Source organism: Urtica dioica, chromosome 6 (genome assembly GCF_054948205.1).
Source record: "Urtica dioica subsp. dioica isolate 48M chromosome 6, U.dioica_male_clone48M_v1_H2, whole genome shotgun sequence".
In the NCBI taxonomy this organism is placed as follows: domain Eukaryota; kingdom Viridiplantae; phylum Streptophyta; class Magnoliopsida; order Rosales; family Urticaceae; genus Urtica; species Urtica dioica.
The window spans coordinates 37,873,464-37,887,769 of NC_142761.1; the positions used below are offsets into that span (position 1 = coordinate 37,873,464).

The 14,306-nt window shown below is 35.0% G+C and overlaps 1 protein-coding gene across 1 annotated transcript; it reads left to right on the forward strand.

The window, feature by feature from the left end:
• The first annotated feature begins 4,621 nt into the window (after positions 1-4,621).
• Positions 4,622-6,479, forward strand: LOC149393925 (heavy metal-associated isoprenylated plant protein 22-like). Its single transcript, XM_089617645.1, has 3 exons — positions 4,622-4,799; positions 4,894-4,969; positions 6,015-6,479. Exons 1-3 carry the CDS (start codon positions 4,728-4,730, stop codon positions 6,305-6,307), a joined length of 441 nt encoding a protein of 146 aa, XP_089473771.1. The 5' UTR covers positions 4,622-4,727; the 3' UTR covers positions 6,308-6,479.
• Positions 6,480-14,306: the final 7,827 nt, after the last annotated feature.

The window sequence follows — 14,306 nt, forward strand, 5'->3', positions numbered from 1 at the left end:
AGTTGAAGCACTCGAGCTTTTGATGTGGTGGTGAAGATTTGACCTAGAATTTTCAGGCCTCGGCAGAGCTCGCACAACGATTCACATGTCCTAACATGGAATCCGAGATGGAGGAGAAAAGCCAGCTCAATAAGAACTGATCATGGAGAATCCATAGGACATACTTAGGATTCGGAACTTGACTGGTTGTGCCATCACTGTTCGCAGACTGGATTGACATCGACGGTGCCAGAATTGTGCCAAGAAGAAAGCCTTCAAGGCTGTGAGCTCGTGCGGTAGCAAGAACTTGAGAGCTCCAAAATATGTAGTTGTAGCGATCCAAACGAAGACTCAGGGGATTCAGATGAGGAGAAAAATTCTGATAGAGCTGTGTTTGTGCGGAAGTGTATCGTGTGGTTGGATCGGAAGTGATCGGAGAAGAAATGTTTGAACTCGCCATTGATGAGTTGAGAAATCAATCTAGGTTTTAGGAAATGAGCTCTGATACCATAACAGAATCAGAGATTGAAAGGGAAGAGAGAGAGAGAGAGAGAGAGAGAGAGATTGACTGAATGATTGATTTGATTCAACAACTGACTGAACGATTTACAACTGTTTGTATAAATACCTAAGACAAGATTAGATCACCACCGTTGACATATAACAGACTTAATCTAACGGTGTGAACTAATTCTTGCTTAACCAACTTTAACTGTCTACATTCTAATACTAATCAATTTCGTAACTTATTATGCCAACAACACTGTTTGCTTTATTAATCAAGCTTTTAAAGTGCAAGATATATGGACATAATCTTAGACGACTTTTTTTTTTGGGGGACAAGTAATCTCAGACGATTTAAAAGATTATACGTTGTATATATATTATATGTATATTATATTCAAGTGTAGCGAAGTAATAGACAGTTGGGCTCCAGATCATTAAATAAAAAACTTCTTCTATTTCTTCTCTCTCCGTCTTTATTTCTATCCCATCACTATAGTGCAACACGGCTTAAAAAGAGAAATTCGACCGTTTGATCATCTTGGAGGTTGATTTGAGACTGTTGATCAAACCTTGGTTGAACTTGGACTCAATAATTGTGAAATGAACATTCCAGCAGCTTTTTTTCTTAAGTTTGTAATATATAAATTGCAGTTTGCATGGAAATAAACCAAAAATAAAATAAAATGAATGGACACTATTCACTCAATCTTGCCCACATGATTGATTACAACTTCAAACCAATCTTTGAAATTTCGAAAGTCACATTGAATTTTTTTTTCTTTCATTAAGCTTGCTTATATACTATAATTCAGTGTATTTCATTAACACATATTATCTAAGTAAAGTTTAAGTTCCATGTTTCTTTATGAACAGATATACGTTTTTATAATTAGATATTCTATTATTGGTGTAAATGCAAATAATAATAATGAAGAAGAGTTAGACATATGGGTTATTAAGACCATGGCGTTAAAATTAATGAATTCTAGCATAGTTATTATATATATATATATATATATATATATATATATATATATATTATTATTAGCTTTTATTGAGCATTGCTATATGGACCATTAGAAGAATTTTAATACGAAGTGAGAGTTGGACATAGAAGAATCAAAATCATTAATATTGGTGTGACTCTAATTAAGACTAGTTTGCCACACTTATTCGATCAACAAAGCAACAATAAGGGCATGCGCCAGTGTCTCCACCATGGCCCCGTAGATTATAGATTCTCGTGCGTCATAATAATATCATCAGGGCCGGCCCAAACTCACCGGGGACTCTACGTGATTCAATATTTTGGGACCCTATAATACTAATAGAAATTTAAATTTTCAGGATATAAAATGTAAATTTTTTTAGAAAATGTGCCAAAAGTGTAAATTTTTAAGGTAAAAAAATGTAAATTTTCTTAAAAATAAACAAAAAGTGTAAAATAATTTTTTTTTGGGCCCAACCTAATTGGAGGCCCAAGGCACAAGCCTTGCCCGCTTTAGATCAGGGCCGGCCCTGAATATCATTATAAGAGCTCTCCGAATAAAATACGGATCTTTGGAGAAAATATTATAAGATTCCTGATTTTACTTCACTTGTCTTGGTTAATACTCATGTTTGAACTTCCGGGTAAAAATGAGTTTTGTATTGTCAAAAGATATATACTCTTCACCATACACATGCCTTTAAATCGTCGTTCCGAACCCACCCCCAATCCCATGCTCCCTAAACCCTATTGACTCCTCTTTTTTTCTCCGAACCCGCACTCAAACCTCCTCAAAGCTATATTATATAATCTCTCTCACTCTATTTACAATTTATGTTAAATCAAACAACGTTTGATCTCCAATCAAAAACTTTATTATCTTTAACACACACAAAAAAAAAAAAATCTTCCTTATTTATCTATTATTTTAATACTTTTTCAAACATCATATTCTAACCACAAATACTCAACATATAACCAATCATATTGTTTTATTTCTTATTCCTTCTACATAAATTAAATTTTTTTTTGTAGAATCACAAATAAATGTAAACTCGCATAAAAAACATATGAGGTAAACACACATTAAATACAACATTTAAACATTACATATCCAACTAATAAAAAATAAAAAAATTAAAATAAAAATCGGACAACCAAGGTAAGACATACCTGAATATTGTATGTTGTTCATCCATATTATATATTTTGCATTTTAACTTATTTGTATGATTTTATATGCAAGACCATTTATGTTTTTGGTTTTATATACATACATATATATATATATATATATATATGTGTGTGTGTGTGTGTGTATATTTATTTCATGGATTTTTTTTTGGATTTTATATATGTGTATATATATATATATATATATATATATATATTAATTTCATGGATTTTTATTTTGTGTGTAATGGAGATTCATATATTTTTTTAAATTTATTTTGTGTTATTGTCAAAATCATATTGAAATAAATTTTTTTTTCCAGAAATTCTAACTATAATAATATTAAAAAAAAAGTGTTTACGAGTGTTAAATTTTTTTTTATTTTTATAAATAGTATAATTATAGATAAAATATATAAATTATAATAATTGTGAAGTTGTGTTAATATTAATATAAATAATTATATCCACTTTATTGTAAAGAGAATGAATTAGTAAAACTCTAAACATAGAGTTTTACTATTTAAAATTTTAGAATAAATTAGTAAATAGAGCTGAATTGAAATAACATAATTCTATTTTGTCCTCTGAAGCAACAAAGAGTGTATTGTTTCTGTCACAATTCAGTCATATAATTTGGACGTCGAACATAAATAAGAAAGTGTGAACAAAGTACAAATTGCAAACTTTATACAACCAACTGATGAGTTAGTAAGATCTGTGTTTGCCAGTATAGCAATTTAATACCAATATAAATAAAAACAAAAACTCAAATGACCATAAAGAATTTGGGCAATTTAGCAAAATAATCAAAATGAAACTATGAAATTTGTTTTTAACCTACGTTTCACAACTTTTAAGGAAATAATCAACAGATTTATGTGGCAATAATTAAGATCTAGTTTGCTTTTATTTGTTAACAAATTCGTCATTTTCTCTCTCCTACTTTTTTCCTAAATTTTTTTTTTTACATAAAAACTTCAAAAAACCATATCTATCTCATATGAATTCGAAATTGAGTGATTCCAAATCCTACGGATTCGTGACGCCGAGATCTTCAAAAATAGATCCATTGTGTATGATGAAAAATCATGTTTAATACCATAGATATAGAAAAATTACGTTATTACCTTAAATATGAAAATAACTGAATTTTTTTGAAATTATCAAAAAAATAAATGGAAACGTAAATATGATATATTAAACATAATTTTTCATCAAACACAATGGGTCTATTTTTGAAGATCTCGACGTCACGAATTTGTAGGATCTGAAATCACTCAATTTCAAGTCCGTATGAGAAAAATACGAATTTTTGAAGTTTTGATGCAAAAAAAATTATTTGAAAAAAAATAGGAGAGAGAAAGTGACTAATTATTTCAGACCTTAATTATTGACACAAAAGTCATTTGGCTATATCCCTAAAAATTATCAAACGTAGGCTAGATCCAAAATCACATGTTTAAAATGACTTAATTAGTTACAAATCCCAAAGAATTTTTATATTAATAAAACAAAGACTTTACAGCACAATATTAATAAATTCCCGCGTCTTCTCCCTTATTTTTTGGATAGAGAAATAAGCAAGACATATATATCTTTCCTTTTTAAGCTGTCAAAGACTCCAAGCTTTATAAAATTCATCATTGTCTCCGATGATAGTTTTTTTAAAATAATTTGTCATCCGGGGCCAGAATTTAAGATGATTCCATTTTGTGGCCAATTGTGTCCGGCTTGATTTTTATTTATTTTCTCTAGGAAATATATACGTGTGTAGATTTGAAAGTGTGTAGCATTATTTAATTTTTAAGGACACGAGTCAATGTCTAATAAGCTAGAATATTATATTTAATGAAAAACTTATTCACCAAGTTTTTCTTTTTCTCTCTCTCTTTTCTCTTATTTTCTTTGTCAAATCTTTCATATTACTTCAACCGTTCTTCTCATATAAATATTGGGCCTCAAACGCCAAATCACATTAATTTGCTCTCTCTCTCTCTCTCTCTCTCTCTCTCACATACAAATTACAAACCAGTTCTCTTAGCTTTGATATCTCATAACAAAACTAAAGCGTGAAAATATGGGAGTTTTGGACAGACTTTCAGATTACTTGACGATCGATAGGCCCAGGAAAAAGAAGAAAGCAATGCAGGTATGTTTTTATTTCTATACTTTTTTCATTTTCTGTTCAAGTACTCACTCTTATTTAATTTGTACATAAATTATGTCTTGTTTTGGACTCGCAGACCGTCGAAATAAAGGTAAAAATGGACTGCGATGGCTGTGAAAGGAGAGTTCGACATGCTGTTACCTCCATGAAAGGTTCTTTTCTCAGACTGATCATCATATATATAAATATTTATTTTATATGTATATATATATATATATCATATATGGTTACTCAAATACACACATATATATATATATATATATATATATATATATATACACACACTACAAATAAATACAGGTGTGAGACTACTAGTTTCACGGTCATTTTAATACTTGAATTTATTAAATCATATTTAAGAAAGACGAAGAGGCCGTTAAAGGAGTTTCGTAGTTATTGAAGATAATGAAAATATTCAAATGAATATATTTGAATCAGTTATGGAATTGAAGTCAAAGTAGAAGGGAGTTTCCCGGCCATCAGGGCAGGGAAAATGGTTTCATAATAAATATATGTCAGAAGCAAATTGACTGACTTTGGTTTTATGTATGAATTTAATGCATAAAAAATGTTCTTTTTGTTTTGTATACAATTCAAGTTATTATTTTCATCCATATGTGAGATTACTTAGCACTTTACCCGCACGACATCAAATTTCCTATGAAACTTCTGTCTTGTATACCTTTTCACGCTTTCTTTTTTAATAACAATAATAATAATAATAACCGAATAAAGCTGCGCACGCTAAAATCAAAACAAACAACTTTAGGTTTGATGTAGTAACTACAACAAAATTACCATTGTTATTGAACTGCACAGCAGTACCATGCATAATATATTATATATTATATATTATATATACATATATATATATATATATATATATATATATATATATTAAAGCAATTAATATGTCACAAATCACAATAAATGAATAACTTTCTCAATCTGCCATTATTCCTATACATATTTACTATTTTAAATTTTCTTTTAGGACATCAAAGTACGTATTTTACTCATTTGAAAATTAATTTTTTAGAAAAAAGAAGCATAACATCAAATTTGACTATTCAATCAACATTTAATGACTTACTATGGAATAATTAATTTGAAATTTAAAAAAAAAAATTGTCCAACACAAATATTTTACAATACTTATCCATATGCGCGATTTTCATAATGCGTGATTAATTTCAGGAGCAAGAACGGTGGATGTGAACAGGAAGCAGAGCAAGGTGACAGTGACGGGGTTTGTGGAGCCGGCGAAAGTTCTGAAGAAGGTGAAGAGCACGGGAAAGAAGGCAGAGATGTGGCCGTACGTGCCTTACAACTTGGTCGCATATCCGTACGTTTCTCAAGCTTACGACAAGAAAGCTCCGTCTGGTTATGTCAAGAACGTCATTCAAGCCCGTCCCGACCCTAATGCCACTGACGAGAAACTAGCTCATATGTTCAGCGACGACAACCCCAACGCTTGTTCCATCATGTGATTAATTAGTTATATAAATAATATACACTTAGTATATATGCTTACTTAATTATTACTTACTTGTACTTGTGGTATATATATGTGTGTGCGTGTATAATATATGGTACTTTTGAGAGGATTATATGAATATTTATGTTATCTTTTGAGCTTAAGCCAGAATTTCACTAATTAAATTGTTGAACTTTTGATTTCCCTTATGATTTTTAAAAGGATAAGGATGTGGATGACCTACAATTTGAGCAGTAGACTTTTGTAGCCTATTTCTAGTTTGCTTTCAGAACTATACTCCTTTTAGAGCTAAATTACATGTAAATATATATATATATATATATATATATATATATATATATATATATATATATATATATATGAGATATTGCTAGGAAAAAAAATGCAAGGGGTATAAAATCTACCATCATAAAATAAATGGAAATTAACGCTATTTTTCTATAAAATAATAATAAAGGTAATAGTTTTCTCAAATAATTTTAACAATTATCTTGAGTTATCCAGAGAAGACAAGCTTATACCGGTTTTTTTTTTTATCATCATTTATTTATTTTTATGTTACTTCTAATACAATTTTTGTATGATTTTGCGCATGAGTGATCACTGAATTTTTTTTTTTTTTTTTAAAATTTAAAAACTACTAAGAAGATTCATTTATTAATTTTTACGCTTTGCTAAAGTTATCGGCTCATTTTCATTGCCTACTTGGACGTTTAAGTTATTTTAAGTAGAAACAAATACTCAAATCTGGTCCCAACGAAATACATACAAAAAGCCATCAATAGGGGATATAAAATAAAATAAATTCAACAAGTAAATGACAAGGACAATAAACATGCATCAATAATTGATGCAAAAGTAAAGGCACGTAATATATCTTATGGTCTTCTTTCCAGTAATTAAGGGAAAAGTAACAATTTATTAGCGGGGAAATTTAATAATGATTTTTTTAGTTTTACACACACATAGTGAATTATTGGCCTCCACTTAAGTTTTTTGCGGCTGTAATTGGTTAATCCATCAAATCAATGTTTCAAGATTCAACAATTTAGGGATTATATTGTACGAAGGAAAATAAAAAGTTAGTGATGCCAAAGACTCAGAACATGGAGAATAGTTGTAGTTTAAAAGACAAATTAGAGATTTTATTGGATAGAAGCTTCTTCCACTATAGTAAATATGATTATTCTCTTATCCTTCTATTAATTTGTTTTATGTATTTTTTTTTTTTTGTTCTTTCTAATTTCATAAAAACGACACTCATATTATTATGTCTTTTTTTTTAAGTGTGTCTCGTAAATTTTACGGGCGTGTGACGTACGTGACATTAATTTTCTTAGAATAAAATTGTCTGTTTATTTGCAATAAATAACTTGAATATTCAGTAAAATAAGTTGATGAAGGAAAAAAGATCATGGGTGTCAAATTTTCAAAGGTTGATGTCTAGTGATGCTAGAGTTTTAAAAAAAAAAAAAAGACTAAATACAAATTTACCACAATCTTGTAAAGTTAAAACCATGTTGAAAAAAGCCATTAATTTAAGAGAATGTAACACCATTTATTTTCACTACATCTAGGCTTCAGTAATAGACTTGAGGAAAAAACCTTCTTTATCTTTTTTTTTTCTTCTTTTCTTTAATCGACAAACCATCTATGATTGAATATACTCAATGAATTAGCTATATATTGACTATGTCATAGGGAGGGATTCCAAAGGTGTATATATGGAATTCGAATTGTCATAAAATCAGTATATGGTTCATGCACATTTGATGAATTATGTACTAAAATAATGCAAAGTTCCTTCTTTGAGTGATTTTTGTCTTATGGTCACGATTGTGGGGACCGTTATAATTTTCACCCAATTATTTTAGAGATCAATTTTCCAATTGTTCTACTTTCCTTAAAATAATCTAAATTTTACTACTACTTAATAACCACAATAGCTAGATCTTTTCATCCTAGAGTTTTTTTTAATCTGTTTTTATTCATACAAAATATATAAAAACATTAGTTGATTGAATCAATAATGGAATTGGATTCGGAGATAAGCTTCGTGTAGCTCTCTCTCTCTCTCTCTCTCTCTCTCTCTCTCTCTCACACACACACACACACACACACACACACACACACACAAATGGCTGCCAAATATGTAGGCACTATAATAAGGTATAGCAATGACCCCACACACTAGGTATTGTCACATATTTGATACATATCTTCAAAATGGTGACGATTATTAATTCCATATATTAGTACTAAAGATATACATATGAATATTAAATAAGTATTCTAGTCCGAAATGGTAAGCTCAGAAAAGCCTTACTTGTCAAGAAACTACATGCTTTAGCCATTTGTGTGAGTTCATCAATTTGGAAGATCTAACAGATTCGTAACCCAAATAAATATTATTATGTTCCTAAATTATTCGTATTCCTATGGTTAGGTTAGGTGTGATTGTTTCATTTAAGAAGTATAAACGTGGCTTGTTTATTTGGCAACTGAGAATTCAAATTATAGAAAGATACAATAGTACATATACTTGTGGACAATTTGTGATATATATGACAATACTTCGTGTTTATATTAGGTTAATATAACTGCTCTATGCACTACTTGTTACATATATATTGCAGATTTGCATATAAAATAACTAAGGTAGATTCAAAGGTTGAATATTATTTAAGTTATCAACATAATGGTCAAACTTTACGTCAATCACATATTGCCATTTGATGATCTTCATGAACACGGCAAGTTTGATAACGGTCTAATTATTTTATAAGCAGACCATGAGGTCACAATATCATTCTAATTGTATCATCAAAAGATTCATTCGACACTTTTCCTTCAAGAGATTTGTTAAAAAAAAAAATCTATATCCTTGGACTATAAGATATAAGTTTGTTTCTCCTTCCATTATCTGTTTGGGCCTTTTTTATAACCGCGTCGAATTTTTTCTTTGTGTTCACTAGATAACCCGATTATAATCTATTTAAGTTTGTATGTGTGAACTACATAAAATTTAACAAGTCTGTGTTAAATGATAAAAATTTAAAAATTATATGATGTTTACATAAACATATAAAATAAGAATTATCATCAACTCATAACAGACCACTAAAATAAAAATTAATGAACTCCTTATTAGATGAAAGCACACCGGCGAGCACGTGGGTCAAACTTCGTCCTTCCAGCCTTTAGCGTAGAAGCATATGCCAGGCAACCAAAAACCCTGAGCATGGAGTAATCCACTGACTACTGAAACAAGCATTCAAACGGTGACTTGCCACCCAAGACATGTGACGGGGTGCGATTGATGAGGAACGTTGCAGTCAAGACACACGCTGACCAGAACTTGATTGGCACACGGGATTGGAAGTACAATGCTCTAGCTACATTGAGAAGATGTTGATTGCATTGTCAGTGAAGAACAAGTTAGGATTCGTTGATAGATCCATTGTGAAACCTGATGGATCTGATCCTCAACTGTTGAACGCATGGCGACGCAACAACCACATTGTCATTTCGTGGCTGATGAACTCAGTTTCGAAAGAAATTTCCTCGAGCATTCTGTTTGGCGAATCAGCAGCTGAGATCTGGACAGATCTAAATGAGAGGTTCCAGCAATCGAATGGCCCAAAGATTTTCCAACTGAAGCGCGAGTTGACTAATCTGACTCAAGATCAGAGGTCTGTTGGTATGTACTTCACCAGATTGAAGACGATCTGGGAGGAGCTGAACAATTTCCAGCCAAATTGCACATGTGGAACGTGCAAATGTGGAGGAGTAAAGAAGCTCAACGACTTCTTCCAGAATGAGTATGTTATGAGCGTGAGGAGTCAGGTTCTGTTGATGGATCCAATTCCACCTATCAACACGGTGTTTGCCTTAATTACGCAAGAAGAAAAGCAAAGAAGTGTTGGAAATGAGCACGGAACAGTGGAGCAAACCAGCACCATGGCGATGGCGGTGAAGGATGACGTGCAGAAGAAGACATTCAGGAAGGACAAGGACAAGCCTGTATGTGCACACTGCAAAATTCCAGGACACACCATTGACAAGTGCTACAAACTTCATGGATATCCGCCGGGGCACAAGAAGCCTAAGGCACAAGCTAACTGCACTGAAGCCAAAGAGCAGCCTCCGAAGTCAGATGAGCACAACCAGATGACAACCTCTCAGCTCTTTGATCAGTGCAACCAGTTGATGACCATGCTCTCTACTCATATGAGTACTCTCACCGCCTCAAGCTCCAACTCCGACGCCAACATAGCCACCACATATGTCTCAGGTGCTTGTTACTATGCTAATTCTTGCAGTTTTACTTCGAATGTTCATACAGTGTGGCTTCTAGATTCTGGAGCTTCAAAGCACATATGTGCTCGTAGCTCTCAGTTCAAGAACCTTAAGCCCATTTCTGGAGCTACTGTGACACTGCCGAATCACACAGTGATTACTGTGAGTCTGTTTGGTGATGTGGCTATCAGTGATGAATTGATCTTGAGGGATGTCTTGTATGTCCCTGGATTCAAGTTCAATTTACTATCAGTGAGTGCCATCACAGAAAAGAGTGGTGTGAAGGTCACTTTTACAGACAATGGTTTCGTGATTCAGGATACTCGGCGAAGGACAACGATTGGCAAGGGTGATAAACGAAACGATCTCTACATCATTGAAGGACCGAAGTGCTCAGACGTGCAAGTGAATCAAACATCTTCTCAGATTTGGCATGACAGGTTGGGACATCTATCCTTCAAGAAACTGGAGCCATTGAAGAAGATTTTGAATTTCTTGCCCTTGTAATGTTTGTCCGTTGGCCAAGCAAAGACGATTGCTGTTTGTATCTTCTAATAGACAGTCTGAGAACACTTTTGATTTAGTCCACTGTGATGTATGGGGTCCTTATCATATCCAAGACTATTCTGGCTATCGATTTTTTCTCACACTGGTTGATGATTGCTCTCGATTCTGTTGGGTTTTTCTGATGAGATCGAAGTCGGATGTGCATGCTTTAATTCCCAGATTTTGTGCTTTAATTCTCACCCAGTTTGGCAAAGTAATTAAGCAGTTCAGGTCCGATAATGCCAGGGAACTGGTATTCGCTGATTTCTTTTCCAAGCAGGGAATAATGCATCAGTTTTCGTGTGTCGAAACGCCTCAACAGAATTTTGTGGTCGAAAGGAAACATCAACATCTTCTCAGTGTAGCTAGAGCATTGTACTTCCAATCCCGTGTGCCAATCACGTTCTGGTCAGCGTGTGTCTTGACTGCAACGTTCCTCATCAATCGCACCCCGTCACATGTCTTGGGTGGCAAGTCACCGTTTGAATGCTTGTTTCAGCAGTCAGTGGATTACTCCATGCTCAGGGTTTTTGGTTGCCTGGCATATGCTTCTACGCTAAAGGCTGGAAGGACGAAGTTTGACCCACGTGCTCGCCGGTGTGCTTTCATCGGATACCCGCCGGAATCAAAGGATATCGTTTGTTTGATCTAGACAAGCAGGAGTTTTTTATTTCTCGAGATGTGGTGTTTCACGAGCAAGTTTTTCCATTTGCCACCATGATGAATCTTGATGATCCTGTTGATCCTTTTGCGGATTTAGCACTCCCTTCACCACAACCAGTTCAGGTTGCAGTCTATGACGAGCCATTGAGAGGCTGTGTTGAGCCACTCGACCCTGTCCCTGCTCCTGACTTTATTGAATATACTCCGGCACCTTCAGCGGCTAGTGATTCTGTCCCAGCTGCTTCATCAACCGAGATACTTGAACCTGTTGTTGATGAGACACAGATCGTTTCTCCCACTGTCACTGCTCCGACATTCAGATGCTCCACACGTCATGTCTCTGCGCCATTACGCTTGAGAGATTACCACTGCTACTTAGCTGACGTGGATGCTCATTCCACGACAGTTTCTCCTACCCCACATGGCTTGGATTCTGTGCTTGGCTACACTCATTTGTCCCATGCATACAGGACATTTTCCTTGGTTGTATCTATTCATTCAGAACCTCAGTTTTATCATCAGGCTGCTCGCCATGAGCATTGGCGGCTTGCAATGGCTGAGGAAATAGATGCCATGCTTCAGAATCACACCTGGTCTGTGGTTGAATTACCAGCTCATAAGTCTGCGATTGGTTGTCGCTGGCTCTTCAAAAACAAGTTTGGCGCGGATGGCCAATTGACTCGGCACAAGGCTCGTTTAGTGGCCAAGGGATACAGTCAACTTGAAGGGATTGACTATGTGGAGACGTTCTCTCCTGTGGCTAAGCTGGTTAGTGTTAAGCTGCTACTTGCCATTGCCGCCACACAACAGTGGCATCTCGTCCAACTAGATGTCAATAATGCGTTTCTTAATGGAGATTTGTTTGAAGAGGTTTACATGGATTTGCCTCCCGGGTATTTGACTCATGCCGAGCGATCCAAGTTCAATGGAAAACCAGTTTGTAAGCTTCACAAGTCCATTTATGGCTTGAAACAGGCCTCTCGGCAATGGAACATTAAGTTCACCACTGCTGTTTGTGAGCTTGGGTTTGTGCAGTCACAGGCTGATCATTCGCTATTCACACGTGGCACTGGCTCTCAGTTTGTGGCCGTGCTTCTTTATGTGGATGACATTATCCTCTCTGGTCCCTGCATGACAGCCATTCAGTCAGTTAAGTTGGCCCTCAGTTCCCAATTCAAGCTCAAAGACCTTGGTGATCTGAAATACTTCCTTGGTTTGGAGATTGCTCCATCTTCTGAAGGTATTGTGGTTTCGCAGCGCCAATACGCTCTGCAGTTGCTTGAGGATTTTGATTTCTTGTCAGCGCGACCGGTTCACACTCCTATGGCAGCCAGGGTCACCCTGAAAAATTCTGATGGGGCACTACTCAGTGATCCTGGTCACTACAGGACGTTGGTCGGGAAACTTCTTTACCTGACCATCACACGCAGTGACATTGCGTTCAGTGTTTACACGCTCAGCCAGTTCATCTCTGCTCCTCGCGAGCCCCACCTGCGAGCTGCTCATCATTTACTGCGCTATATCAAGTCTCAACCAGGCTTGGGTCTTCTGTATCCTTCGTCTTCAGCCATGCAACTCAAAGCCTTCTCTGACGCGGACTGGGCTACCTGCTCCGACTCGCGGCGATCTGTCACTGGCTTCTGTGTCTTTCTGGGAGATTCTCTCATTTCCTGAAAATCTAAGAAGCAAACAGCAGTCTCAAGATCGTCAGCTGAGTCCGAGTATCGTGCTATTGCTGCTGCGAAGAGTGAAATCCTTTGGCTGCAACAGCTCCTGGTTGACTTCGGCATCACGCAATCTTCTAGAGCGGTTCTGTTTTGTGACAATAGGGCGGCTATTCACATTGCTTCCCATCCAGCATTCCACGAGCGCACGAAGCACATCGAGGTTGACTGCCATTTTGTCAGACATCACCTCCAACGAGGCGCGTTGAAACTTCTTCCGGTTAGATCTCGTCAACAAATTGCTGACTTGTTCACGAAGCCACTTCCCGCGCTCAGCCTGCGTTTTCTCATGGGCAAGATGTCCTTTTACAATATGTATCGTCCACCTTGAGGGGGCGTATTAGATAGATAAAACGTGGTCGTTTTAGATTAGTGATAGATCATTCTTTATTCTTTGTACAACACATGTGTCGAGCCATCATAGGCTTGGACCGTTACGTCTGTTACTCGATGTATATATATCAGATACTGTACAGATTCACGTTTAATGAGAATTCTTCAATCTCTCTCTAATTGAGTAGAGATCCAATTCTCCCAAACACTCTCTATTGATCGTAATACTCCTTCTTATACAAAATAAAACTATTTTTATGGAGACAAACTTGGAAAATGGGTTCAATCAGTGACATATATCTTTGGTGGAAGAGAGATGTAGTGATGGATATTTGGAAGATGTCTAGAAATTTTATTTTGGCTATCGCTCAAGGATATACGAGAGATATAGAGATTATGAACTTTTCAGAGTCTATGGACCTCCTT

Excerpts from the sequence above, each read along its gene's own strand:
- LOC149393925 (XM_089617645.1), top strand. The coding sequence starts at position 4,728 with ATGGGAGTTTTGGACAGACTTTCAGATTACTTGACGATCGATAGGCCC. Across the intron at positions 4,800-4,893 it reads AAAAGAAGAAAGCAATGCAG|ACCGTCGAAATAAAGGTAAA; the intron begins GTATGTTTTTAT and ends TTGGACTCGCAG. Across the intron at positions 4,970-6,014 it reads TGCTGTTACCTCCATGAAAG|GAGCAAGAACGGTGGATGTG; the intron begins GTTCTTTTCTCA and ends GATTAATTTCAG.